Here is a 27,907-nt window from a genome sequence, read left to right on the forward strand (position 1 = left end):
TGACATTGCTTGGAGGAGTCTAACCTATTGTCAATGAAATCTATATTTAATTGACCCAGCACAGGTGTCACCTAAAAATCTTATATATATATATAATATTATACTCATCAGTTTTTCCAACACCGTCTGGGTAAACTATACTTATAATTATGTGCACGATATTTAGTGCTATTCATATCAAGAAATTCTGAAAACTCATGATTAAGCAACATATATAGACACAGATATCTTAAAGTCTCTGGTTTTATCCACTTTTTAATATTTCATTGCATCTTCCTACTCCACAAAATGGGCAGAGCAAAATTTCAAAGACAAAGAAATCAAAACACTTAAGTGATTTACTCAGGGCCAAAACATTGGCAAGTGACTAAGTGAAGACTGGGACTCAATTCTTCTCACTTCTGTTCCACTCTTCTTTCCACTAACCCATGTTTTCTGAAATGCCATTTTCCTTAAGGAAACTTCTGCTCACTTTGATCTATACGTTTACAGGCTTACCTCGTTTTACTGCACTCCTCTTATTGCGCTTTGCAGGTATTGAGTTTTTTACAAGACTCTCTACCAGCAAAATGATTACAACTCACTGAAGGCTCAGATGATGGTTAGCATTTTTTAATTAAGATATGTACATTGTTTCTTTAGACATAATGCTATTGCACACTTACTAGACTACAGTATAGTATAAACGTAACTTTTACATGCACTGAGAAACCAGAAAATTCGTGTAACTCACTTTATTGCGATGTTCTCTTTATTGCGGTGGTCTGGAATCGAACCTGCAAGATCTCCGAGGTATGCCTGTATTTGTTTTTTCAGTGCCTAAGATGCAATTCAAAGAACGAGTATATATTGGAAATGAAAATGATGGGCAGATAGTTGCAGTGATCCACAGGAGTGGAGATATCCAGTACAGGTCTTCAGTGAGATGCTATCTATACACGGCAGGGGTCTGCACAAGTGATGATGGACTTTGAAGAACGCCCAAATAGTGAGATCGCCATCATCACATTCCTCCCTGGTAAGTTTGAGCTTGAAATTTTTATTTGAAATTTGAGGAAGCCAAGTTTTTGGTGAGAAATGTATATCAGGGAAATACAAGTTCTTGATTTCAAACAAGCTTATGACATGGTTTTATGTGTACTAGATGATAATAAGGTGAGGTAGGTTCTAACAGATTGAATGAATGTCCTTTTGGTTTCTGTATCAACTTGTTGATTGGTTTCCAGCAATGTACAATATTGTTTATTCAAAACTTATTCAGGGGAAAAGGGCATATCAAATGTATAGATTTTACAATGCTCAGAGATAATGTTCAAATGACAGAAATGGAAGGAAATAGATGTCACATTTTAGCATGTATCCAGAGTCTTAAAATATTTGATGACTTTTATCCAATAGTTGTATTAGAAATTAGTACAGCAGTCAAATTAAGAATGACCAACCAGTACAAGCTTGCTAAATTTGCTTCCTGATCATGATGCTAGAAATTCGTAAACAAAACTGGCATTTGCTTTTTTTCCCCTTGTTTTCTAAGATGAGTGACAGAACTTAAAGACAGACATTAAAGAAATTCCCTGTATAAATAGAGACCTGTCATTACATATGTTCAAATATTTACTCATTCATTCAGTAAATATTTATTGAAGGCTTATTACATGCCAGACACTATTCTTTGCAATGTCAACACGGCAGGGAAAAAGCAATATCCTTGCCCTTGTGGTGCTCACATCTAATTGCAGTTGTATCCTTTTTGGCCTCTGGGATATGATTGGCCTGCTGTTATTATTATTGTTCCAGGTGAGACGGAAAAGCCTTGTATCCTTGAGCTGCTGGAGGATGTACTGTATGAGGAGGTAGAGGAGCTCCGCCTGGTTCTCGGCACTCCACAAAGCAACTCTCCCTTTGGGGCTACAGTTGGTGAACAAAATGAAACTCTGATAAGGATCCGAGATGATGCTGATAGTAAGAAGTCATTTCTTGTGCTCAGCTGTAAATTGGGAACTGAAATCCATCTATGGTAAAGTTAAGTGGCTCAGAAAATAACCCCCTCTTTCTGACTAGGGTTTTAAAGTAATTGAGAAATAGGAAAAAGATTAAGTCAAATGGGGAATGAAATACACCATCAAAACTGGAAGTTGGGGCCCAGCCCGGTGGCGTAGTGGTTGGGTTCGCATACACTGCCTCAGCAGCCTGGGGTTCGCGGGTTCAGATCCTCGGTGCAGGCCTACACGGCACTCATCAAGCCATGCTGTGGCAGCATCCCATATACAAAAATAGAGGAAGATTAGCACAGATGTTAGCTCAGGGCCAATCTTTTGCACCAAAAAAACCCCCAAAACTGGACGTTGATGTTGGAGAATGTGGTTTATATCTAAAGTCTGCATCCCAAACATTCATACCTCCTCTGCCCTCCTCACACACCCTTGGGTGCAGTGATTCCTGAGCCAGCAGTTTCCTCCCTCCTCTCCCACTCTCAGTGGCTCACTCCCATAAAATTGTTGGCATATAGAGACTGCCCAGAGCACATGCTCTTTGGGGGCTGGTTAATTCCCAAGGAAGGAGCTGGGCTCAGTTTCTCCTAACACACTCACAAATAATATTGGGTGAGGGGACAGAGAGAAGCCAGGAGTATGATATAATTAAGCTCCTCCCACATGGAAAGAAACATAAATGAAGAAAAAGCATTCCCCTTAGAATTTAATTTGTCCACGTTTCTTACAATTGTAGAGACAATTATTAAATTTGGAGAAACCAAATTTAGCGTCAGTGAACCCAGAGAACCAGGACAGTCGGTGGTTAGAAAAATTCCCGTGATTCGCCAAGGAGACACCTCAAAGGTTTCCATCGTGAGAGTCCACACCAAGGATGGCTCAGCCACTTCTGGAGAAGACTATCACCCTGTGTCGGAAGGTATGGGGGCTCCCAGGGCCTGTCTCCAGATGGGTCATGCTCACACTGTGTGTTAGTGCTGGTGCCCTTGACAAAAGAAGAGAAATATCAAACTGAGATAAAAATAGACATAATCCTTCAAATTAATCTCCTTCAGAAAAACAAAGACAATGGAATTTATTTCCAAGATTTTCTTTTTTGACTTACAAGGTATATGTGTTAGGATGTCAGGAAATTTTGAGTAGATGTACTAGATGACCTTCTGTTTTGAGACTACTTTAACTTTCAATGGGTTTTACTTCATTATGGTAATCAGATATTAAATAATAACTTTCCTGGCATATTCTGTTACATTGAAAATGTGCATGATAGCCGAGATGATAGTCTATTATAGTTTATAGAACACTAACAATTTAAAACTTAAAGCTAGAAAACTTTGTGTTAATGGAGGGCACTGAAAGAGTGGTGAAATACCAAACACAGAGACAATGAATTCTCTGGGCCTTAGAAGCCCATTACGGATGGCTTTCATCCATCCGCCGCCTCCTTCAAATTTTTGGACCATTTTACCACTTACTTTTAAGTAAGTTCTTAACAAATCAGTTCTTCTCTCTCTGTTTCTATGAATTATTTGCCAACAGAACAGACGTAAATTGATGTTCAAAATTAAGTTTATGAATTATTTGGAGTTCTACTTTCCACTTTGTTTCTAGCTTCCTACCTCTCACTACCAGCCATCATGAGTTCTTGATGATCTTAGAGCTTCAGGCATTCTTCTTGATCTCCTAACTTGCGAACAAAATTTGGAAAGTGACTGATAGTTATTACTAAGTAATAAATTTAATGAGACAATAGGAAAAAAGAGCATCTTCTACAAAGGAGCTTGTGTATTTTTTGCATATATGGTAAAGAGCTTCAAAGTTATCCTCAGATTATTCTCTATGTAAAGGATGATAATGTTACCAGACTCCTACACAGGTTCTTTACCCGCCACACAAGAGGGGCCAAATAAAAACTGGAACGTTAGGCTTGTGGCGAGGAAAGGGTTTTTATTTCCGGTGACGTCAGCCGGGAGACGAGAGTGAGCCCTCAAATTCGTCCTGTCTCCCTGAAAGATGGGAGGCAAGGGGCTTTAAAGGTTGCGAGGAATGTAGCTGCTTATAGGGAGGGGGAGTCTGTGGCCTTGCTGGTTGGCGCTTTCCCAGCAGCCTGCGTTTGGCCTTGTGAGGCTGTTTGCAGGGAGGAGGATGGTGAGATAAGAGAATCAAAGGCGGGACTGTCTTTGATGGTCTGCCTCCATGATGGGTGGATCCTGGTGCCAGGAAGCCAAGGAGTTGGGGTCTGGGAAGCTTCAGCTTCTTGATATTCTCTGGATATCAGCCTCCCTTTAATAAACCTCAAGAACTGGTAATTAGCCAAAACTTCAGTGTGAGCCCAGTGTGAGGCCACCTGGCCTTTTAACAATTTGTAACTTCTGTTTGCCTCGTGAAGTTCAGGGATACAAAGGTTTAAAAAACCGCTATTTGGGGCCGGTCCCGTGGCTTAGCAGTTAAGTGCGCACGCTCCGCTACTGGCAGCCCGGGTTTGGATCCCGGGCGCCCACCGACCCACCACTTGTCCGGCCATGCTGAGGCCGCGTCCCACATACAGCAACTAGAAGGATGTGCAACTATGACATACAACTATCTACTGGGGCCTTGGGGAGAAAAAGGGAAAAAAAGGAGGAGGACTGGCAATAGATGTTAGCTCAGGACCCGTCTTCCTCAGCAAAAAGAGGAGGATTGGCATGGATGTTAGCTCAGGGCTGATCTTCATCAAAAAAAAAAAAAAAAAGACTTCAAAAAGAACCCTGATATTTACATATGACTGTAACTTGGAGAAACAGGAAAAGAGGATGAGTACTTTTGGTTTTAACCCCATATATGCTGGGTTTAATGTAGGGGAACTGATATCAGGGCTGGCATCAGTGATATATTTTATATAAATCACATACAACCCAAAAGGAAAGAAAAAAAAACCCTGATTAGCTACTAAATTATAAAATCTAAAATAAGTCTTTCTGTAGTGAGTAGGTTTTACATGAAGGAAACACCTTCTAAATATGGACAATATGACCTTTAACAGAAAATGTTTTTTTAAAATATAAAACAATTCTTTTTGCTAAAACAGAAACAAAATTCTACCTATATAGTAAACTGACAAATGAAGTCAGAAAAAAGTTAAATAACATTAAATCAGCCTTTGTCTCTTTTAGCCCATAAATGTCAACATGCTATTTATAATAAAAATTTAGTAATATTTTCTGAAACATATCTTAATTTCTCTTTTTGTGTTCCAAATTGAGGTCAGTCCTTCACAAATAAACAGAAAAAATTAAATATAGAATGTAAGTTGAAATATGTGTTGTGCTAAAAGTGTCTAAAATGACAGATAAAGGCTACAGTGATTGAGAAAAGTGTCTATCATCTAGCAATTGTACTTTAAGAAAACAATAATTTAAATATTTAAAATAAATTCTTAACTTTTTAACTTCTTGGAAATTGGGTTTGTATAATTCAGAGAGTTACAAAACTTGAATGCTTACAGGGCTAAGACAAGCAATGAAAATGAGGAACCAAGGAGGTTTGAGGGGAAAATGGAGTGACAGGGATGGTATTGAACTGGAAAGTCCATTCGCTGCTGGGAAATGCCTGTCCTCTCTTAGCCAGCTGACTGTTGCTAGGCAGAAAAATGCAAAAGAACTGAAAAAAGATCTGCATCTGCCTATGAAATCTCCAGATTTTTAAGTGTTAGAAACTAATTAATACAACATCCCACAGGTGCTACCAAACAAATTGGTGGGCCAGATGATTGGCTACTTTCATCCTCTGGAACAAGAACCATAAGATCTCTTAGGGTATGAGAAATCTCAGACTATAGAACATGCTAAGGCTGATGTGGATAATGGCTGTATCTAGAAACAGAGCTAATTTTAAAGATGAATCTGGCTTACTTTTCCATAATTGACAAAAAAAATAGAAGTAGGAAAAGAAAAATACGTTGGAGACACATTTTGTTCTGCCACATTTTAAAGGATTTATAATTTAGAATTATAATGATGGAACTGCAGTTATGTCAGAAAGCAGCATCTGTTATCTTCTCTAATTGGAATGATTATGCATTATGTTCTTTATTTCTCTTCTGAGCCAGTTTCTCAAAAGGTATGGTAAAACCAGCAAAATAGTCTATCCAAGTTTCACAGTATGGTCAGCTGCTTACTCATGAGTTCAAGAAAATCAATTAATTCTTAATGTTTTAATAATTTTGAAATGGTTAATGTTACCGCACCAGGTCCGTTTTTGCCCAACGCCCAGAAAGCCAATTACGGAGATGACGGACGAGATTGCAGAGAGAGAGGGTTTAATCACAAGGCAGCCAAGTGAGGAAAACGGGAGAACAAGTCTCAAATCCGCCTCCCCGAAGATAGGGACTCGGGTATTTATGGGGAAGGGGGCAAGCTGGTCTGAAATGATTGGAGGTGAGGAGAGATGAGGTAATTGATGATCTGCACAAGCGTAGTCAGGCTTCATGCCTCTTTGTAGGACACATGTTCACAGAATGGCGGCATTAGCATGCCCTGAGGGTGGAGTTCCAACCTCTTACCATCAAAAAGTCCCAGTTGATGGGTTGGTGGTCTCAAACCGGCCTGAAGTGGACAAGGGGTTCAGTTCCTGAAAAAATAGCTCAAACACCCATTACCATGGTGACCCCGACTCCAGGGTGACGTTACCTGTAGGAACCTAGTGGGAGTCAGATAGCATATTACCTAAACAGCACAGTTAACAATGCGTAAGTTTATCATGCAGATTTAAGTCCTCATCTTCCGTTCTGATAAGTTTCTAGGTAAGGCCATCCCCCTCCTTCCTCCTGGTACAGGGAAGAAGATACCTTTACAAATGGAGATTTTCTTTACAAATGTAAATGTCTTTTATAAAGGGCAACCAGAACTAAGAATGGGCTTAGCAGGGACCCACCCAGTCACCAGAGATGTCTGTGGTGATGGTCTGTTCTGGGGGCAGGCCTCCCATCCCATACTCCTTTGGTTAGTTAGTGGGGGTGGGGCCAATTCTGATCCCCCATAGTTACTAGCTGTTTAATTATCAATGGCTAACTCTTTGCCGGTTTCATTAAGAAAAGGATTCTCATAATTGCATTTGATTTTCGTGACAATGAAGCATTCTTTTTGTGAGGACGGATAGGGGTAAGAGAAAAATACCATTAACATTGATCTAAAAAAGAGTTTCCAAGATTTACATCAACAGCAAAAAGAAGTCTTTTTAAAATATAGTTTGATATGATATTAAAAGTCTCAATTTTATATCCAGCTTTTCTAGATACATACATAATGTAAATGCTATTCACACTCAATAATACCTGTGATCATATTTGTTTGACTTGTGTCCTGTTGGTTTAGAAATTCTGGGAAATGAGAGGCGATTTCGACTGGTTATGTCCTAACATTAGACCTGCTGATTTTCCATTGCATACCTCAGCATTTTTTCAAACTGTGGGTCAATAACTCAATTTAGTAGCTTATGATTCGAATTTTCTTCTGGATAAAATGGAATAGAATAGAAAATATCAGAGTGCAATGAATATAGTAAGCATAAGTGATGTTTTTAAACTTTTTATTCCATTTTATTCGCACACACACACACAAATACACTGGGCCACAATGTAAGATGTACTTCTCACTGTGAGCCATTGTCAAGAAAGCTTGACAAAAACTTCTCATGTTCATACATAAAAGATTTAAATCTGTGATTTTGCATTTGTAGAAATTGAATTTAAGGAGGGAGAAACCCAGCACGTTGTTGAAACTGAAGTAATGTTTGATGGGATAAGAGAGATGAGAGAGTCCTTCACTGTTCACCTAAAACCCGATGAAAATATGATAGCAGAGACACAGGTAAGCAATAAAATGTGGATATAAATTCATGGCCAGCATATTATTAGGGAAAATGCATGTAAGCATCATATAGTATACAATAAGGGAATGGGACTTTGTATAAGCCTTTATAAAGGAGATGCGCATAATCTCTTTTCACCTCCTAAATAAATTTTGTTCCTATTAGATCGTAATCAAGAAATTTCTGTTTCTTTCTTTGAAAAATCACGTTTGTAGAAACTCAAAGACTAGAGTCACTGAGCCCCACATCAGCCCACTTACCCTCCCCATTTCAGTCAGTAATACTTGAATTTGGGATTAACCTCCAGAAAGAAAGTCTCATCTCAGCACAAAGATGAGATGATTAATTCAGTGCTACAACTCATTAAAACACACATTTTAACTCACAAAGGTAGTTTGCTAACCCTCAAAATTCCTACTTGTTCATTCTAGCTTTATTAAATTGATGTCCAGAGCCTCAGTGATCAAAATGTTCCTGTCCTAACATTTTTTTTCCGTGTTTATTTATATTGTATCATCAACCAGATTTTCTTTAAGGTAAACATAATTTTCACAGAATTTTGACCTTTAAACCTAAAGTAATTTATAAAACTAAAGTTTTAATCACATAAAAAATGAGTCTTTTATTGTTATTTTTATGTAGCATTGCATTAAACTCTTTTGAGTGAAAGGAACAGAGATTCACTCAGATCACCTCAAGTGATAAAAGCTTCTTTTAAGAATACACATGTACGGCAGCTGGGGCTGGCCCCGTGGCCAAGTGGTTAAATTTCCACATGCTCTGCTTCCGCGGCCCAGGTTCACGGGTTCAGCTCCCAGGTGTGGACCTACTCCACTTATCAGCCATGCTATGGCGGCGACACATATACAAAATAGAGGAGGATTGGCACAGATGTTACCTCAGGGCTAATCTTCCTCAAGCAAAAAAGTGGAAGATTGGGGCCAACCCCCTGGCATAGTGGTTAATTTCGGCACATTCCACTTTGGTAGCCGGGGTTTGCAGGTTCAGATCCCGAGTGCAGATCTACACCACTTGTCAGCCATGCTGTGGCGGTGACCCACGTATGAAGTAGAGGAAGATTGGCACAGATGTGAGCTCAGGGCTAATTTTCCTCAGCTCCCCCACCAAAAAATACACGTGTACAGATTGGTAGTTACCAGAGGGGAAGGGGGTTGGGGGGAGGGCAAAAGAGGTAAAGGGGGACATGTGGACAGTGATGGATGGCAGCTAGACTTTTGGTGGTGAACACGGCGTAGTCTGTACAGAAGTCGAAATATAATGATGTACACCTGAAATTTATATAATGTTAAAAACTAATGTTACCACAATAAAAAAAGAGAGAAAAATATTAAAATTAATATAAAAGGGTTTTTTACATGTAACCAAGAAAGATTGCTTATATCTGAACAAAAAGAGAATACACATGTAAATATAGATTTGGAAATTGTGATTTATAGCCAGATATTGGAAGGTTATTCAGGAGCTAAGGAAAAGTTATCATCGAGGTGTTCCTGTCACCATCCCAGCAGTGGATGTTCATAGATTCCTCCTCTGTCTGTGGCTCAACTTCTCCCTCTGCCTGTGCTTCAGGCTCTGCTTCTGGTCTCTGCTCATTAAAGCTTTGCTTTTCTCTAGCATCCACTTCCACATGGCCCGTGCTATCATGTGACGTCTAGGATCTGCCTTCTCTTGGGGTGTCTTTCACCTTTCCTCCCACTATCAACTAATTGACTTTTTCGTGGATCTTCCACTTCACAATGCCCAGACAGATTTAGCTACTATCATCACTTTGGAGCAAAAAATTAGAGCCCAAATACCTTGTGGACCACTGGCCAACGCAGCAAGCCCTGGGCTCAGGTACCCTCCCCTGTACCATAAGATATGGCCAAGGTGTCAGGGTTACATGGAACAAGCTGCATAGGGCCTGTCACTCTGCAGGGGCTCTGCATGTGACAGTTTTCATCATAATGAAGCCAAGGACTTGCCGCGCATCATGGGTATTATCCTGTACAATAGATGCACCAAGAGTCAATTATTTCAGTAACTACAGATAATTATCTTTTTCTTCTAGATGACCAAAGCCATTGTGTATATAGAAGAAATGAACAGCATGGCAGATGTCACTTCTCCTTCTGTCCCTCAAATTGTGTCCTTACTGATGTATGATGACACTTCCAGAGCTAAAGAGAGTGCTGGACCTGTGTCTGGCTATCCTGTCGTCTGTATCACAGTGAGTAGGAAATTGACAAAATTGAGAAACTTGTAAAATAATTATTTAAAATAATTATAAACATTAACCAATATAGTATTGGCTTTGTCATGCAGAAATAAAAGTGGGAAAATACTACAAGTTTGAAGCTTTGAACTTTAGAAGGGAAAATATAACATTAATCAATTAAAGCTCCCATTTTTCTTCCTTTATCCACTAGAGGTTTATTAACTGATGTGTACATAGTGTGTTATCTTGTGTTACCTCAGGGTCTGTCACTGATGGAAAAATAAATAAGTGTTGAACTCTGAACTCAAGGAATTTAAAAATAAGGAAGAGAAAAATATACAGGAATCAGTTACTGTACTATAGGGCAAGATGTGATCATTATTATTATGAGAATGATACAGACTAGCTAGGGCTGCAGCTCCATGTGTGAAGGAAGGCTTGGGATAGTTGGGGGAATTTCAGTAGTTTCAGATAAGAGTCAGATAAGGGAAGGTCATTCCAGGAAGAAGTGATTGCAACACAAACTACATCTAGAGGAATAGCATAAAAAATGACATGTTATCATCACTTTTTTACTTGCCTTCTCTTGACTCTAAATTATAAGCTCCTTGTGAGAAAACACTGGGTCATATTTATTTTTACATAACAACAGCCCTGGTATAATGACCTACATACAGTAGCTACACATAAACGTTTATTGAATTCACAAGGCAGACATCATAATTTGCTGCCAAGTTGTAGAGGTCTTTAAATGTTATATTAAGGAAAGTGGGCTTCATTTGTTGGGTAGCAGGGAGTTCTTGCACAGAAGAATGGCATGAGAAGAAAGTATATTTTGGAGTGTTACCAGGGCAGGTGTGTCACTGGACTAGAAAGGCTCTGAATTAGATGGGGAGGTGGTCCCTGGGAATGAGAAGGGAGCAACTTAAGAAGTATTGCAAAAGAATCGACCAAGTTCACTGACCCACTGGATGTGGGGGCAAGATGAGAGAGAGGAGGGAGGGAGAGAGAGAGGAAGGAAGGGAGGGGGAAAGAAAAAAGATGATTTGGCAACTCTGAGGATTTGAGAGATGATAAAATGAATAATAATTTTACACGTATCAAGGTAGAGGTGGACATGTCCAATAAGCTGTTTGAAATGGAAGATTAGAGTTCATAAAAGCTATTATGGCTAGAATAGGAATTTGAAAGTTGCAGGACTAGCATCTGGAAATGGAAAACGCAGCAGTGAAAACACTGTGAGACCTTGAGAGGAATCATTTCCACATAGTTCTGTACCGTGGCCCTAACATAGTTGTTTGTTTTCCATAGGCTTGCAACCCTAAATATTCAGACTATGACAAAACAGGCTCTATTTGTGCAAGTGAGAACATCAATGACACATCGACGCGGTACCGATGGCTGATTAGTGCACCCGCTGGCCCTGATGGTGTGACCAGCCCCATGAGAGAAGTGGACTTTGACACCTTTTTTACGTCATCCAAGATGATCACTTTAGACTCCATATACTTTCAGCCTGGCTCCAGGGTGCAGTGTGTGGCTCGTGCCGTGAATGCCAATGGCAATGAGGGCCTGGAGCTGATGAGTCCTATTGTAACCATTGGCAAAGAAGAAGGTAATGCATTGCCATTCCCACATGAAGACCACTGGAATACCGTGGAATATTATAAATCTCTAACTCTGGTTATTAATTCTTCCAAGTGCCCTCACATATTCCTTAATACCCTATAAAATCCATTTTTATGAAAATATTCTTTAGAAAACAAATATTAATTCATTTCATTTTTTGATCACTTATTATTATATGCCATACTTTATGCTGGCAATAAGAAAAATAAGGCGAGATTCCTGTCCTCAAGGAGTTTATACTCAAATTGAGGACACAGACAAATTTTAGGTCTGTACAAGGCTCAAAATGCAAAAGTAGGAGTCATTAGTTCTACCCTGAGTGGGTCAGGAAAGGTTTCATCAAAGAGGAGATGCTTAGCTGCATCTTGAAAACAGCAGAGAAAAAAAGCATGAGCAATGACTCACAGAAGCATGCTAGAACTTGGAATATTCTGGGAACGACAAGCAGAGAAGTGGGGAAGCATGTGAGAGAGAGAGGAGGAAGGATCAGGAGGTGAAGCAGGATGGTATGCAACGACATACGTGATGCCAAGGCACTCCAAGCTGGTTGTTGGATGAGTAGAAGTTTGCTGGGGGCAGGAGGAGAAGGACAGTCCAGGTGCAGAAGTATGTACCAGTGCCCATACCTTGTTATTACGGGGGATGTTCCAGGCTGGAGCCCAGACACGTTGTGGGTGGAGAATAGGATGTAGCTGGAGACAACACTGAAAAGACAGGAAATCCACTTTATAACAAATCCTTCACTCTGAAGAAGAATTTTTAAATTAGATTTTTAATATAACAGTCTATTTATAAGATTCTATTTCTAAAACTTCCATTTTCATACAAAATTTTAGAAGTTTCTTTGTCACAGAAAGAAGAGTTATATGTACCACCTCCCACCATTATATACTCAGGATCAATATTTATTGATATCATGTATAGGAAACATGTTCTTTTATTAGGATTAAAATATATGGTTTTTAAGTTTGCCTTAAAAACAAACTATTGTGTTAGTGCCAAAAAATAAATAAATAAACAATGCCTTAAAATGAGTTCCCCTATTAATAAAACACACAGATCAGATGCTAAGGACTGCCTCTGATTTTATTGCTATGCTAATAAATACCTGTCTATTTCCTCTGTTTCGTACAAATAGAAAATATATGTTCCCTAGTTCTCTTGAAGTTATAATCTAGCATCTTGGTCCCCTAAATGATATTAAAATGGAAACATCAAAATTCTCTTAAAGCAAACATTGGAGGAAGATTTTCATGTCAAAATTCTTAAAGATCACTGAGAGAGAGAGAGAGAGAGAAAATGATATATATCAGTATGTATATCAGTATGCGTATGTGTATATCAGCAACAATATGTTTTATTATCAGTATATTATAAATTATAATACTGTAAGAAATTACATATATAGAGAAAACTACACATTTTGCTCCCTGGTTCTAAGGAGACATTTGTGTGTGTGTGTGTGAGGAAGATTAGCCCTGAGCTAACACCTGTTGCCAATTCTCCTCTTTTTGCTGAGGAAGATTGGCCTGGGCTAACAGTTGTGCCCATCTTCCTCTACTTTATGTGGGACACCTGCTACAGCGTGGCCTGATGAGTGGTGCGTAGGTCCGCCCCCGGGATCCGAACCTGTGAACCCCGGGCTGCCAGAAGCAGAGCGGACGAACTTAACCGCTATGCCACCAGGCCAGCCCCTCTAAAGAGACATTTTTTGTTTTAAAAATGAGGGCACTTTTAGTTTTATTTGTTTATAAATAATGTATATTTTATAACTAGTCGTAAGTATATTATTCTAGGGTAAGCATCCCATTCACTTAATTAAATTATACTTACTTTTTTCCTATTGGCTTTTAATCATTTTTACTGTGTCAGTTCACACTTTATATTAAAATGATTTTGTGAATGTGATCATAACCTAGAATGTCCAGCACATATTAAATCACATTGAACAATAACTATTTTTTCTCATACTTTATAAAATACCCCAACTATTAAGAAGTAAACACTAAACTGTCTGCTGTGATTACTTCTTACTCTATGTTATTCTGCTTCCTTATGATATCTACTCTTAGCAATGCCTTAGTCCACAGAGAATTTTAAAGTACATAAAAAAAATAATAGTGCCTATTTTAAAAATATTCTTTAGGTGTTGTCTTTTCTCTTCTCTTAGCATAAATATGTTCATTTCTCCTTGAGGTCTTTGTCAGCCCCGGGTGCCAGGGATAGTGGGAGCAGAGCCATTCTCAGCTAAATTGCGCTACACGGGCCCCGAGGACCCAGACTACGCAAACCTTATCAAGCTCACTGTCACGATGCCACACATAGACGGTAGGTGACTTGGGTAAGCAAATCTGTGGAGGTGGTTTGGGCTCCACATTACCTGGTTATTTTACTGAATACCCTAAATAACCAAGCAGACAATAACTGCTCAATTTGCTGCTTCTGCTCCTTTCAAGTATTTCTGCTTTCTTTCTGTCCAGTTTTTTGAAGTCTGACAATTTAAGCATTCTCTAAAATTAGATAAATTTAATACATGTCCAAACACAATAAAACAAAACATGGATTAATATGATAGCTTTTAGGAAATAGCACAAGTATGTCTTCAAAACTCTTGAACTTAGACTTACTGTAAAGCATTTTGGTATCTCAACGCTCACTTTCAACATGTATTTGATATTTCATAGCTGGAGTTTTATAGATCCCTCCCAATATTTATTGCAATAACTAAGACATTTCCTAGGCATTAAAATAAAATAAAAAATGCAACTAACAGTATTATGTTTGTGTTCCTTTTCTCTGGACAGGGAAGTGTGGCCACAATTTGAGAGTCAGTAACTTTACCCACACTTTATGAATATTTCCTCATGTTCAGGAGACATTTTCAAGTTGTATTTGACTCAATTCATTTTATACTGAAGTAAATTGTTAATATTAATTTTACTATTTGGTATGTTAGTTATATTTTAAGTAGGTAAGGAAAAGGAAATATTAGGCAGCATTAGCAACTACAAGGTAGAATCTACCTCTCTCAGAAAAAGGACACAATTCTGCATTGTCTGCTTATTACAAACCCAAATTTGTGTTGAGTGGGACGGTAGGTAGACAGGAATATGTGCCTGTTTACTTTACAGCATAATGTTGGTCCCACATTTGACTACACCATCTCTAGGCTCACATTGGACATGTGACTCAGGGGTGCAAAGGGCTGAGGAGGGAAAAACAGACCTATAACAGTGACAGAATCAGAGTGGAAAAGTCAAATAATGTCTTAGTATCATTATGAAAATAGCTTTCATGTCACAGGAAAATTCCTGGGACCCCCAGGGGTCCTAGGACACCACTTTAATAATCACTCCTCTGCAGTATTTTATAAGACTTGTCTTCTCAAGAGATAAGGAAATTATGAAGTGTTCTAAGCCCTTTGCTGTTGGTGAGAATGGTAACAATGATGACAATTCCTTGTAGGCATGCTCCCTGTGATCTCCACCAAAGAGCTTTCCAACTTTGAGCTCACCCTCAGGCCCGATGGCACGAGGGTTGGAAACCACAAGTGCTCCAACCTCCTGGATTATACTGAAGTGAAGACCCACCACGGTTTCTTGACTGATGCTACAAAAAATCCAGAAATAGTTGGAGAGATGTATCCTTACCAGTACAGCTCATCTATCAGAGGTTCCAATACCTTACGCTTCTACCGAAACCTGAACTTAGAGGCCTGCTTATGGGAGTTTGTTAGCTGCTATGACATGTCGGAACTTCTTACTGACTGTGGAGGCACCATTGGAACAGATGGGCAGGTATGGATTTTTAACATCTGAACTTTGGTCACTGGATAAACTAGTTGGTTTTGTTCAGTTACATAGATGTGGACTAAATCTCAACTCCAGTCTTCCATCTTGGTGATATAGGTCATTAGGTACAAGAGGGACTAGAAAATTGGCATGACTGGTGTGAAAAATCCATGTCTATTTCTGGAACAATGTGTCAAAAGCATATGTATTTTTTAGCAATGCTCCAAATCTATTCTGATATTATAAAAATCGAAACACCAATTACTCTTGAAAGTATACATTATCATTTCTTATGTATATAGATGCCTGTGATATCTCATAAACCATCTAAAATGAGGATTTACAATCCTCAGGGTCAGTCTAGTTTTTCTCCCTCCTTACTATCTTTCTTCTTCCTCTACCTTCTATTTTTCTCCTTCTATCCTCATTTCTCCTCTCTTTTCTTTCTAGTTTTCTCCCCTTTTCCTCCCTCTCTTTCATTTCTTCATCACTAACATGGTCTAAAGTGTTTTCCTTAAAAGCTTATTGTTATTTCTACTCTACAATTATTGACTCCTCTTCATACTACACGCATGTGAGCGCGCGCGCGCGCGCACACACACACACACACACACAATCCTCCCCACCACCATCATCAACAAAGTTGTTGTTAAAATGATAAAGAAGCAAGGTCTCCACTAGCAGTTATTATAGAGAATCTAAAATATGTAGGGTGTAGTTGAGAATTTAGTGAGTATTTGAACTAAAAGCTATGCTCTGTCCTACAGGACTGAACAAAAGAGTTTATGTAAATAGGCTTATACATTAAAGTGTTGAATGGTACCCAGAATAGATCATGTCTTTCAAGATTTGGCAAAGGTGAGGCTGGTTTTTTTCTGTGCTATATTCCTGTGGTGTTAAAATATAAAACAAGTGGTAGCAAGAGAAAAGTAGATGATAACTCACTATCAGTTTAATCCTACAGCCAAGTGTGAAACTTGACAAGTTGAGGTGGTGTTATGTTAAATGGGCAGTTATATTATATCTGGGAACTGTTGGACTCCAAGGTAGTGAGACATTATCTTAACCACCTCCTCTGAAAGCAGCAAAATATTCAGAAACTTGCGTGGATTAGTAAAAATCCCAAATAAAAACACCAATGGGAAGACAGTGTGGAACAGTGGAAAGAGCCTGGATATTGGAATCAAGCAAATGCAGACCTAAATGTCACTCTGATGTTTTCTAGCTATGTGTCCTTAGGCAAGTCACTTAAGCCCTCAGAAGTGTTACCTCTTCAGATCCCTCTTCCCCAACCTATCTTTGCCACCTGAAAGAAACACAAAAGAAAAAAAAAACCCTATCCCCAGAATAAAAATAAGGACTCATGTTAACAAATCTACTTCAGCCTTTTTCCTTTATAGGTCAAATATCTCTGGTTCCCTTAGCTCTTCCTCAAAGAGCTTATTTTCAATCCATTATTAAATCATTCCTGTTTTCTTTCCATTTGCTTTTCTCTCAGGATCTTGCTTAAGTCACAGGATCTATTGGCATAAACAAAATTGGATATAGTGGGGCCTGCCCAGTGGCGTAGCAGTTAAGTGCATGCACTCTGCTTCAGCAGCTGGAGGGTTTGCAGGTTCGGATCCCGGGCGCGCACCAACGCACCGCTTGTCAAGCCATGCTGTGGTGGCGTCCCATATAAAGTAGAGGAAGATGGGCACTGATGTTAGCCAGGGCCAATCTTCCTCAGCAAAAAGAGGAGGATTGGCGACGGATGTTAGCTCAGGGCTAATCTCCTCTCACACACACACACGCACAAATTGGATATAGTAATAGGATTATATTGTAGTTCTAGTTCTTCCTTGTTAAAAATCACTTCTTACCTGGAGCTTCTCTGTGGATCTCGCTTAGTCTATAGCCTCTTTTCATGCTCAAGAACGTTTTCTATCTTCTCCACAAAATGGCAGCACTTTTCTGTCTTTTAGATATGCAACCCGAGAGCTTTCTCTAGTGAAAACTCTGCGCTTATCCTGCTTAAGCCTTGTTCTATATATCTGCCCACTTCTCCAATGTACCAAGTGCATTTTGAATGCAAATCTTGCCTCTAATGTGTTCATCTCTCCGGCCAAACCTTACCATAAAACACTCAGCTAAACTGATTATACTTTGCTGTGTTTTTTAAATCACTCTTCCTCTATTTAATTATTTACGTTCATTATTCTTCTCTTCCCATTACCACTCCTAGCTAGAAAAGTTATTGCTCTGCTTCTGTAGTTGAGCTGCCAATGGTTCTGTTGCCGAACCAAGTGGGCTCGCCTGCCTGGTGCGTTAAATAAGACTCTACACCAGTGGAAGTTGCTTCACAAAGTAAAGTGTATTTGCAGCAAATAGGAGGCCATGAGGAATCATTTCCAAAGTCATAGCATCCCCGAACAAAGGGAAGCAGGAACTTTTATTTCGGTTGGGGAATGAATATTCAAAAGGGAGAGGCAGGTATTAGCTTGCACAGGCTCAGCTGGAGAACATACTTCCACATAATGAGGCCTAAGCCCCTCCTGGAGAGATCTTTGCATTAAAAATAAGGCAAAGGTCATGGGCCTAGGTCTTGTGGTGAGGCTTGGTCAGTTTCAGGATGGTTGGTGGTTACATCTCCCTTGAGTTTCTTGTTTGGTCAGTTTCAGGATGGTTGGTGGTTTCATCTCCTTAACATAAAAAAGGAAAAGAAATAACTTGGAAAAACAGTTAATTGCTTCCAGACCCACCTTTGAGTTTCTCCAGGTGCCTAGTTGGTGACAGTTCTGCTTCATTAGTGAAAACTGGGAACTGCAGGTTTCAGTTAAGTTTCACCTGCCTGAAGAGGCTTACATTACATAATACTCGGAATAAGAGAGAGCACCCTATAAGAATTATTGAGCCATCCAGTTCTTAACTGGTCCATGTTATCTTCTTAAGTAAGGTGGCCAGCTTGTTGTATGAGTTTCTTCTGAAAGAATTTTTCTGCTTTTGCACTGTTGAAAATAAATTTAATAGAGTAACCTGGATCAACATAAAGGAGATGACCAGGTTCAGTGTAAATCACTGGAATTTCAGAATCTTGTTATAAAATTCTAAAAGCCTCAGTGTAAACTAAATGGCAATACAATCTAATAAAGCATGTTGCTTCCTCTCTTAGAGTGAAGCTCAGAGATGACCATTTCGTTTTCCCTGACTTTCTTCCTTGGATTTAAACTTCTACTTCCCCCCTAGCTAAGGATCTTCTCCTATATCCCTGCCTCCCCCTCAACATACACACATTATTTAAATGTAGGTGATGGAGAAGAAAATACAAATTAAAGTAGAAGAAATTTAACTCTTTGAGATATTTCCCTAATTTTCCCCCATTAGTTTTGGGTTCTAGAGAAGAAGAGAAAATATCCGATAATAGTACTAACAATAACAATAACGACGATAATAATAGTACTAGCTAACATTTTATTTAATGTTTACTATGTGCCTGCCATTCTTCTAAGTACTTTACATATTTCCACTAATCCTGTCCTCACAACACCACTATAAGGAAAATACTAATTTTGTCCTCTTTTTAGAGATGAGAAAGCTGAAGCAAAGAGAAGTCAAATAACTTGCCCAAAAGCGATTCGCTTGTAAGCCTCTGCTCTTAACCACGTCATAATTCTTATCTGGACATGTAATTGAATGAATTAAATGTCATGTAATTGAGTGAATGTGAGGAGTGGATATGGTCACAGATGCGATTACGGGAAAGGCAAATGAACTTTTCCCTCTGTTCTTGGTACAAGAATGCTGCCCAACAGTGGTCGTACAGATGTGTGCCAGATTATACCCACACCCACTGTTGGTGAAATTATGCAAATCCATACCTTAATGACACTGGTCTACAGCTTCATTTGAGTACTGGCAGATCAGATTGAAATGAAAACAAGTTTCACAAAACAGCACCTGAAGGCAAGCAAACTAAATGCTTGGTGAACACATTCTGCTTTAGAAGTGCTTAAGAGTCTAACAAACTTTTACATTTCTGCATTTAGGATGGGAAAATGGGCAAAAACAAAGGTAAACCATCAATATGGGCTAAATGTGCTTCAGAGCAGCTTCCTAGTTTTATTGCCCACTCCACTGGACAGCAGCACCCGAAGGAAGCCAGTGCTGCCCGGGTCTGTTTGTCCTCTGCCAGTTCCACACAGCCGTGGCCAAGCGTCTAATAGATGTTACTTTCCCGCTTCTAGTCCTTTTCTAGACTTGGCGCCTTAGATCAAGGTAATCACTGTGCAAACAAGTTTTACTAACTGGTAATTGCTTCTGCCAGGAACAACATGATTAAGAATTGATTTTTTTTCTTTATATGTTCTTAGTAGCTAAAGCTCCTGCCGTGAAATATTGCCAAGTCCCTGCGTTTTTCTTTGTGATTGAAAAGCTCTTTCTAACACACCCTAAAAGGATTTTCTTCCTTCCCTAACCTCCCACATGCAGATTATTTAACTTATAAGAAAGAGTTGCCATGGGGCCAGCCCAGTGGCGCAAGTGGTTAAGTGCGTGCGCTCCGCTGCGCAGCCCGGGGTTCTCCGGTTCACAACTGGGGGCGCGCACCGATGCGCCGCTTGTCAAGCCATGCTGTGGCGGCATCCCATATAAAGTGGAGGAAGATGGGCACGGATGTTAGCCCAGGGCCAGTCTTCCTCAGCAAAAAGAGGAGGATTGGCAGATGTTAGCTCAGGGCTGATCTTCCTCCCAAAAAAAAAAAAAAAAAGGAGTTGCCAAACTGAAGGAATCACCTGAAACATCCAGGAAAGTCATCTGTTAACAGCAAATGAAGTTTTATGCAGTTTTACTGCTTCAATGTAGCTTTAGCTGATATTAAGACTACTTCTGCTTTTGCCATCTTATTTACTGCACATTCATTCATTAAAGAAATATTCGATGAACACCTACTCTGTGCCAGAGACCATACCAGGTACCTGCTGAGGACACCAGATACAGAGCTTACACCCCAACAAAGTAGAGTTATAAGAATCAAATCCTCCCTCTTATAAAAGTTAAGAATTTTACTTGCCAAGAAAAAGAAACTTGCACTTTCTCTAATGATAGTCAATGCTAAAATCACTTTTAATAGTTAGTTTCTAAATTATAAAAGCAGATAAATAGTAGTAAAAGAAAAATAGAGATAAATAAAATAATGATTCTGCTCCACCTTTTTGTGTGACATCTGTTTCCTAAATAAAATTTTAAATTGTTTGGGTATACAATGAAAAACACTTGTGATGCAAAATAGTTATTAAAGTTAAACTTAAGTTTTTTAAACTCTTGGGTATTTTTGGTGATTTTTCTCTTGAAAACACCTCAGTTCATTCCACCTTTTATCGGCCTGGCTGGCTGTACTGCAAGGTCAGAATGTTAACTCGCACCTTGTTAAGTAAACAGCGACATAACATCATTCAAGGAATATGAATATGCTGCAGAAATGCAACCCCAATTACACTTTGCACGTGAAACATGAAATTGTAATGTACTTATGAAAAGACAGTTTGATTTTGGAAAAGTAAACATGTTTATTCCTAGTTGTTTGGTTCAAGGAATAATTTTCCTTTCTTTTTACTATTTGTTTGATTTAGGAACATGGAACTTTGGGGCTTTTAGAAGTCATCTCTTTTCATCCCATTATTTTATACTCAGTACACTGATTTATTCTTTTTTACATATAAGCCACGCTAAATCATTTTGCAAGAAATAGCAGGGAGAATCCCAAATGTACAACTTTCATGAAGCATATTACTTCCTATTTTGTCAAATTTGTCAGTTAATTTTTTTAATAATGTGGATTTTTTAAATGAAAGTAACGATATCACCTGGAAAGCTGGAGAACTAAAAAAGTGTAAAATAAGAAAAAACATCTCACTCGTCCCACTATCACTGTACACAGACGTATTTTCTAGTCTCTTTTCAATATACATACATATTTTTAATAATAGCAGTGTAATATTATTTATACCATTTTGTATACTGCTTTTTAGCTTAACATATTGTGAGCATTTTCCCATGACGAGAAAAATTCTTCAGATACATGACTTCTGATGGCTCCAGGATATTTTTGCCTTGTGGGTGTGCCAGCATAACTTATTTAACCCTTCTTCTAGATTATTTCTAATTCTGTTATTGTAAATATCTCATAGAATTGTCCTTAATACTAACAAATTTGTGGAGCAATATTGACCCTCCCTCGTTCCAGAGTCTCCCTCATGCATCTCTGATACCACAGACCTTCAGAAAGGCTTGTAGCTGAACAGAAGCCAAGGTCTCTTTCCTCCAGGTGTTCCTGGATGTGTAGACTGCTATTACTGAGAGACCTTGGCTGAGAATTGTAACTTGTTAAAACAATGTCCTCAGCTGATTAGCTAAGTACACACTGTATTGAGATTTCAAGCTATTGAGATCTATGAGCCTTCGTTACACATTCACAAACACCGCCATCTTGATGATGTAGACATACTTCTGGCAACAAAAGCAGCAACAGAAAGAAATTTCTACCAGTGGGAAATCCCCACCAGTGGTAGCCCTCAGATAAAATTCTAACAGCTCTGGCTCTGTTTTCAATCTTTGAAGTAAGTGCAAACCATATATCCTGCGTAAAGATGGGGTAGCTTAGCGGTTAAGTGTGCGCGCTCCGCTGCTGGTGGCCTGGGTTCGGATCCCAGGCGCGCACTAACGCACCGCTTCTCTGGCCATGCTGAGGCCGCGTCCCACATACAGCAACTAGAAGGATGTGCAGCTATGACATACAACTATCTACTGAGGCTTTGGGGGAAAAGAATAAATAAATAAAAATTATAAAAAAAAAAAAAAGATGGGGTAGCTGCATGATTGTCAAATATTTTTAAATGATTATTGTTTTCAATATGTGTGGTCTAGTTAAAACGCCTTGGGTATAAGTGTCTAATCTGTGCTGTCCAATACGGTAGCCATTAGCCATGTGTGGCTATTGAGCATTCAAAATGGGGCTAGTCAGAATTGAAATATGTTGTGCAGGTAAAAAACATATCAGATTTCAAAGACTTAGTACAAAAAAAGAATATAAAATATGTCATTAAAAATATTTTATGTTAATTACATATTAAAATGTAATAGGTTTGATATATTGAGTTAAGTATATTTTTAAAATTGGTTTCACATGTTTCTACTAGAAAATTTAAATTAAATTACCTGTGTGGCTCACATTATATTTCCATTGAACAGTGCTGGTCTAGATACTTGAGTGTCAGTCCTGATTGTACTGAATAATCTTGGGCCTGCCAACTATCTTTTTCGTGGCTTGATTTCAATACATGTGAAATATAGCCTTGCTCAAGTGAAAGTTGCAAAAGAACAAAATAAATCTAGATTAGTTTTTATTAGTACATATACATACTGCCTACTTCTATAAGAATTTTAAAACATCAATAAGATAATATGTAAGTTGGATCACTTCAGCTACATGTCCAAAATAAGCGAACAATTAAATATAATGCAATTTTCCTCAACACTAGTTCTCACCTTAGGCAACATTATGAGTATCATTTTTCTTCCTCTTCTTCCCCTATGTGACACAGATCAGCAGACTTTCTTTTGTCCCTTCAGCAGGTAATACCTCCCCAAATACATACTTGCTGCCCATTATTAGCCACTTAGTAGTAGTGGTAGAAATGTACATCAGTGTGTTACCTTTTTCAGGGCATTTGAATTTTACGCTATCCCTTTAAATATGGAATTTAAAGTATTGTTTGCCTTTGTTGGAGAATTTAAACATCAGTAAGGACATCAAAACTCACTCATCGTGTCACAGTTTCTTTAAGAGCGGTATACCAGATTTAACATATATTTCTTTACTATAAACAAAAACCTTAAAAAGTCCTGTGGTACAGACTGAAAGAAAATTAAGTGCTCATTAAGATGACATCTAGAAGTTACATTGCATTCTTCAATTTTACAGGAATGAATGGGTAGGTGACCTGGGTGATCAACGTAGTTCCATTCAGGCTCCAATTCCTCTAGACAGAAATTCTAAGCAGACAAAGAAGACCTGGTGAACAAGAAAATGCAATAAGATGCTGATTCCATGTGCAGAAATGATCAAACTCTAGGTTACCAGGTCCAGAAATGATCAAACTCTAGGTTATCGTGGGAATCAAATAAAATCAAATAAGAATTAGTCAGGGAGGTGTATGCTAAGTAACTTGTTCCTTGGAAGTGAATGTTAATAGTCTTCTCCAAAATAGCACATTTGTTACACTTCTCAGTAACATTTGATGGATAGAGTATAATGTTGGCAAAAATTATTTTGAGCACCTAGAGAGTTTAATTGGAAATTCATGCCTAAAGCCTAAGTTTTAAAAAAATTTTGATTTATTAAAATCACAGGATAAAATATTAATTTCAATTACCAGTGACATATGGATTGACTTAATCACTCTCCATTACACTGTCAGAGTGCTAAAATTGCACTTCAAGATCAATTTCTCAATCACTGCAATAATATCCACCCTTAGAAAATACTATCTCCAAGGACTTTGATTGCAAGGCCCCTCTCCTGCTGGCCAGGTTAGCAGATAATGGGGGGTGCTAGCTACTACACAGCCGAGGATCAAATAATTTGCTTGGTTGATAGTTTTTTTTTCATATATATATTTGTTGATGATTCAAGTCATCATTTTTGTGATTTGAGGAGTTTGCTTCTATCTCAAATTATAGTTATCATGATTTAAATTATTCATTAACTCATGACTGTTATTCCTGTTGCCAGCTCAGTGTGGAAGGAGAACTAGACTTGTATCAGAAAGCCTGACTAGAACTTCTAAGGAGTGTGATCTGACCCAAATTTGCTCTTGTGTAGAAGATGATAGTGGTATTTGCCCTACTATTCTGCAGAGCTATTTTTGAGAATTAAATATGATAAGCTTTGTTAGGTGATCTTAAGACTACCCTCAGCTTTGTTTGGAATATGATAAAGTGTGATAGAGTAGAAAAAGCATGGGTCCACAGCTGGGTTCCGATATTGGCAGCGCCACTCCAGAAGCTTAAAGAATTCTGTGGGAAATTTGCTTTGTTTCTTTGAATCTTAGTTTTCCTCTTTCTCTCTTTCTATCCATCATCTATCCATCCATTCATCCAATCATCCATCCATACATATAAATATAATTCTGGGGGAGAGTGAAAATATTGAATAGCTTTTATTGTGAACCTAACACAATATCTGAAATGTGGTAGGCACTCAGTAAATAAATATTAGTTTATCCTCCATGACCCCCAATCCACCTGCAAAATACTTGAAAGAGGAAAGCATAAATTTTAAGCAAGATGCTTCATTTCAACTAATTATTTCTGAGACACCTTAAATATTACATGTCATTACTAAACATATTTGCTTCCCTGGATCTTTCCTGCTTTATTTCATCTTCCTCTATATAATAATTAAAAAATACCTTATAGCAGTATTATTCATAATAGCCAGAAACTAGAAATAACCCAAATGTCCATCAGCTGATGAATGGATAAATGAAATGTGGTATAGGCATAAAATTGGGTGCTTTTCACTAATAAAAGTATTGAAACATGCTGCAACATGGATGCACCTTGAAAACATTATGCTAAGTGAAAGAAGCCTGTCCCCAAAGACCACATATTATATGATTCCATTTATATGAAATGTCCAGAATAGGCAAATAGACAGAAACAGAAAGTAGACTAGTGGTTGCCAGGACTGGAGGTGAGGAGGGAATAAGGGGATGACTGAGAATGGGTACGGGAGTCCTGTTGGTTGTGATGAAAGTTGCACAGCTCCCTGAATATATTAAATACCAATGATTTGTCCACTTTAAATAGGTGAATTATATGTTATGTGAACCATATCTTATAAAGCTGCTCTAAAACAAAAAGGGCTATGTAAATTATAGCATACTCAAAATAATGCAGTTTATCTTAAAGATCTCTGCTACATATCCTTTGTTGCAAAGGAAGTTAGTATAGTAACAACTATTTAATTGCTCCAAAATCAGTGAGGGGACAGTAGTGTTGTAAGTGTTGTCATTTCCTTTCCTCAACTGAAGATGAAATCTTCAGTTACGTGAAAGGAGAAAATGGCTTGTACAAAATTAGGCTCATTTAGTTAACAACACTGAATCGTACTGACAGATGTCATTTTATTGTTTTAGGTCCTAAATTTAGTGCAGTCCTATGTGACTCTTCGAGTCCCTCTGTACGTTTCCTACGTGTTCCATTCCCCCGTTGGGGTAGGAGGCTGGCAGCATTTTGACTTGAAGTCAGAGCTGCGTCTCACGTTTGTGTATGACACTGCCATCTTGTGGAATGATGGAATTGGCAGCCCACCGGAAGCCGAACTCCAAGGTGGGCAAACTAGTTTTCTTACCTCTTTGAATTACTTAAGAGGATTTTTACGGTAGCTAAAAGTAATAGAAGCAACTTCCAATATATTTTATTTTTATAGTCAATATTTTAAGATAATTTCATTTTTGTCATGGAAAAACTGTTTTAACTAAATCATATCGGTGCCTCAAATTTTGCATAATATGTGACTGTCACATATAACATTTACATTTCATGGAGATTTATGCATTACATGACACGGTCTATATATTTCCCTAGATTCTAGAAAGTGGATAGAGGAAGTTCTAATTGAAAAAAAGGAACGAACCCGAGAGGAAAAGTTACACATTTTTGTTTCTGAAAATGGGAGGTGTGTTTTAAAGTCCAGAGTGAATTGTGTCCTAGATTCTAGCTCTGGCTCTACAGCTAACTAGCTGTGTGATCTCGAACATATTGCTTAACCTTTACGGCACTCAATTTCTTCTGAAAGATAGGCTAGACTTCTATTATTATTTCTGTTTTAAAATTCTATTATTCTCTGATAGTTTAGCTGAATATCTTAGAACAATAGTGTTAAGTGCCACTAACTATTGGGCCCATAAGCATCTATAAAACTTTGTTTCAATCTCCATGTCAGAATCGTAATTCAAAGTCCACAATCATAAAGCTAATTACCCCACTAGTAGAATTAGTGCTGTTTCTTTTCAGGCATCTAGTAGTGCTATGCTTCCATGCACGTCTGAGTACCATACCTGCATTACTTTTTGCGAGTCAGAGGGAAAATACTGTTGATAGTGCATCTCAAAATCTGCTGTCTTAAACAGATCAAATTACCTTAAAGCTAAGTGAAAGGTAATACGATCACTCTGAACAATCACTCCAGGTTATTTCAAATGTTTTAATTTCATATCTTGCCTTAGAAAATGTACATTTAAGTGAATCTTAATATGGATCCATACAGTGGTTCTCAACTTCTACATAAAGATCTCATGTTTCCTTCTTGAATCTGGAGTCAACTTTGGTCAAACTGCTAAATTTCTTGGGAAAGCTTGAGTTTTATTAAGCCTATAAAATTTGGAATCATCCTGAAGAACAAACCAATTTCCACCTACATGTCCAAATCTTCAAAATTTGACAAGTTCATCAAGTCTCTCAATTTACAGTTTCATTTATGTAGACTAAAGCTTTAAAAAAAAATCTTGGCCTACTGTAACCCATCTGTATATGTATTTCATATTGGCCTCACTCATGTTACCTAATTCTCTTTTGCATACCTTCTAGACACCTTTTCTCATTAGAAACAAAACTACTTCTGCCTCTCTTATCACTCAGAATTCTTCTGATAATACCTTTTGGCTAGAATGCTTAAAGATGAGATGAATCTGAATTCATTTTTGGAAGAAATCCTGTACATTAGGAGTCCCTGGTAACCAATATTTCCACTCTTGTGCGCTATCCCGTTGTAGGTTCTCTCTATCCAACCGGCATGCGCATCGGGGAAGAGGGGCGCTCAGTCGTGAACTTCAAGACGGAGGCTCAATTCCATGGCTTGTTTGTGCTCTCACATCCCGGTAAGCCCCGTTATCCATTGATAGCCACTCCCCATACAACAACAATATACTTTTTCCATATTCACACATGCTTCAGCATGCTTCCCTATGAGCGTAGAAGCCCTTAATTTTAAATGAATTGTGTATGTGCAGTTATCTACATGAAGACTTGATAATTGTTCAACTACATCTCATAAGCCACAAAATCATCATTGTCTGTGTAAACTTTTAGAGAAAATACAAAATGATTAAAGTAAATTTAAAAGAAAACTCTGAGTTAATTTTAAGTGAAATTTTCCTTAGATAAAGAGCATAGCAACAACAATCCCCTTCTCTGCTTCTATTCCGTTTTACAAAAAATTGAATTTTAGGTCATTTGTTCAGCAAGCACTTTTCTATTCACAGCTCTTTTCTAAGTACTGTAAGAAACTTTATAATAGAGCCAGAAGGGTCACTTCACTATCATACTTAAGTTTCAGACATGTTAACGAATTATCTTTAATAAATATTTGCTATGCAATTTTACTCACTGTG

At 38.2% G+C, this 27,907-nt stretch overlaps 2 protein-coding genes across 1 annotated transcript; both read left to right on the plus strand.

The window, feature by feature from the left end:
• LOC131410145 (phosphatidylinositol 3,4,5-trisphosphate 3-phosphatase TPTE2-like) overlaps window positions 1-27,907 on the plus strand; it is a 239,512-nt gene that overhangs the window by 76,695 nt on the left and 134,910 nt on the right.
• On the plus strand, window positions 964-27,516 carry LOC131410414 (FRAS1-related extracellular matrix protein 2-like). Its single transcript, XM_058548588.1, has 10 exons — window positions 964-1,018; window positions 1,798-1,962; window positions 2,728-2,910; window positions 7,707-7,837; window positions 9,910-10,068; window positions 11,368-11,671; window positions 13,882-14,013; window positions 15,151-15,482; window positions 25,652-25,844; window positions 27,290-27,516. Exons 1-10 carry the CDS (start codon window positions 964-966, stop codon window positions 27,499-27,501), a joined length of 1,866 nt encoding a protein of 621 aa, XP_058404571.1. The 3' UTR covers window positions 27,502-27,516.

This window comes from Diceros bicornis, chromosome 9 (assembly GCF_020826845.1).
Source record: "Diceros bicornis minor isolate mBicDic1 chromosome 9, mDicBic1.mat.cur, whole genome shotgun sequence".
Classification (NCBI taxonomy): Eukaryota; Metazoa; Chordata; class Mammalia; order Perissodactyla; family Rhinocerotidae; genus Diceros; species Diceros bicornis.

Coding starts and splice junctions, on each gene's coding strand:
- LOC131410414 (XM_058548588.1), top strand. CDS start 964: ATGGACTTTGAAGAACGCCCAAATAGTGAGATCGCCATCATCACATTC. Junction 10,069..11,367: donor ATCCTGTCGTCTGTATCACA/GTGAGTAGGAAA, acceptor TGTTTTCCATAG/GCTTGCAACCCTAAATATTC. Junction 14,014..15,150: donor CACGATGCCACACATAGACG/GTAGGTGACTTG, acceptor AATTCCTTGTAG/GCATGCTCCCTGTGATCTCC.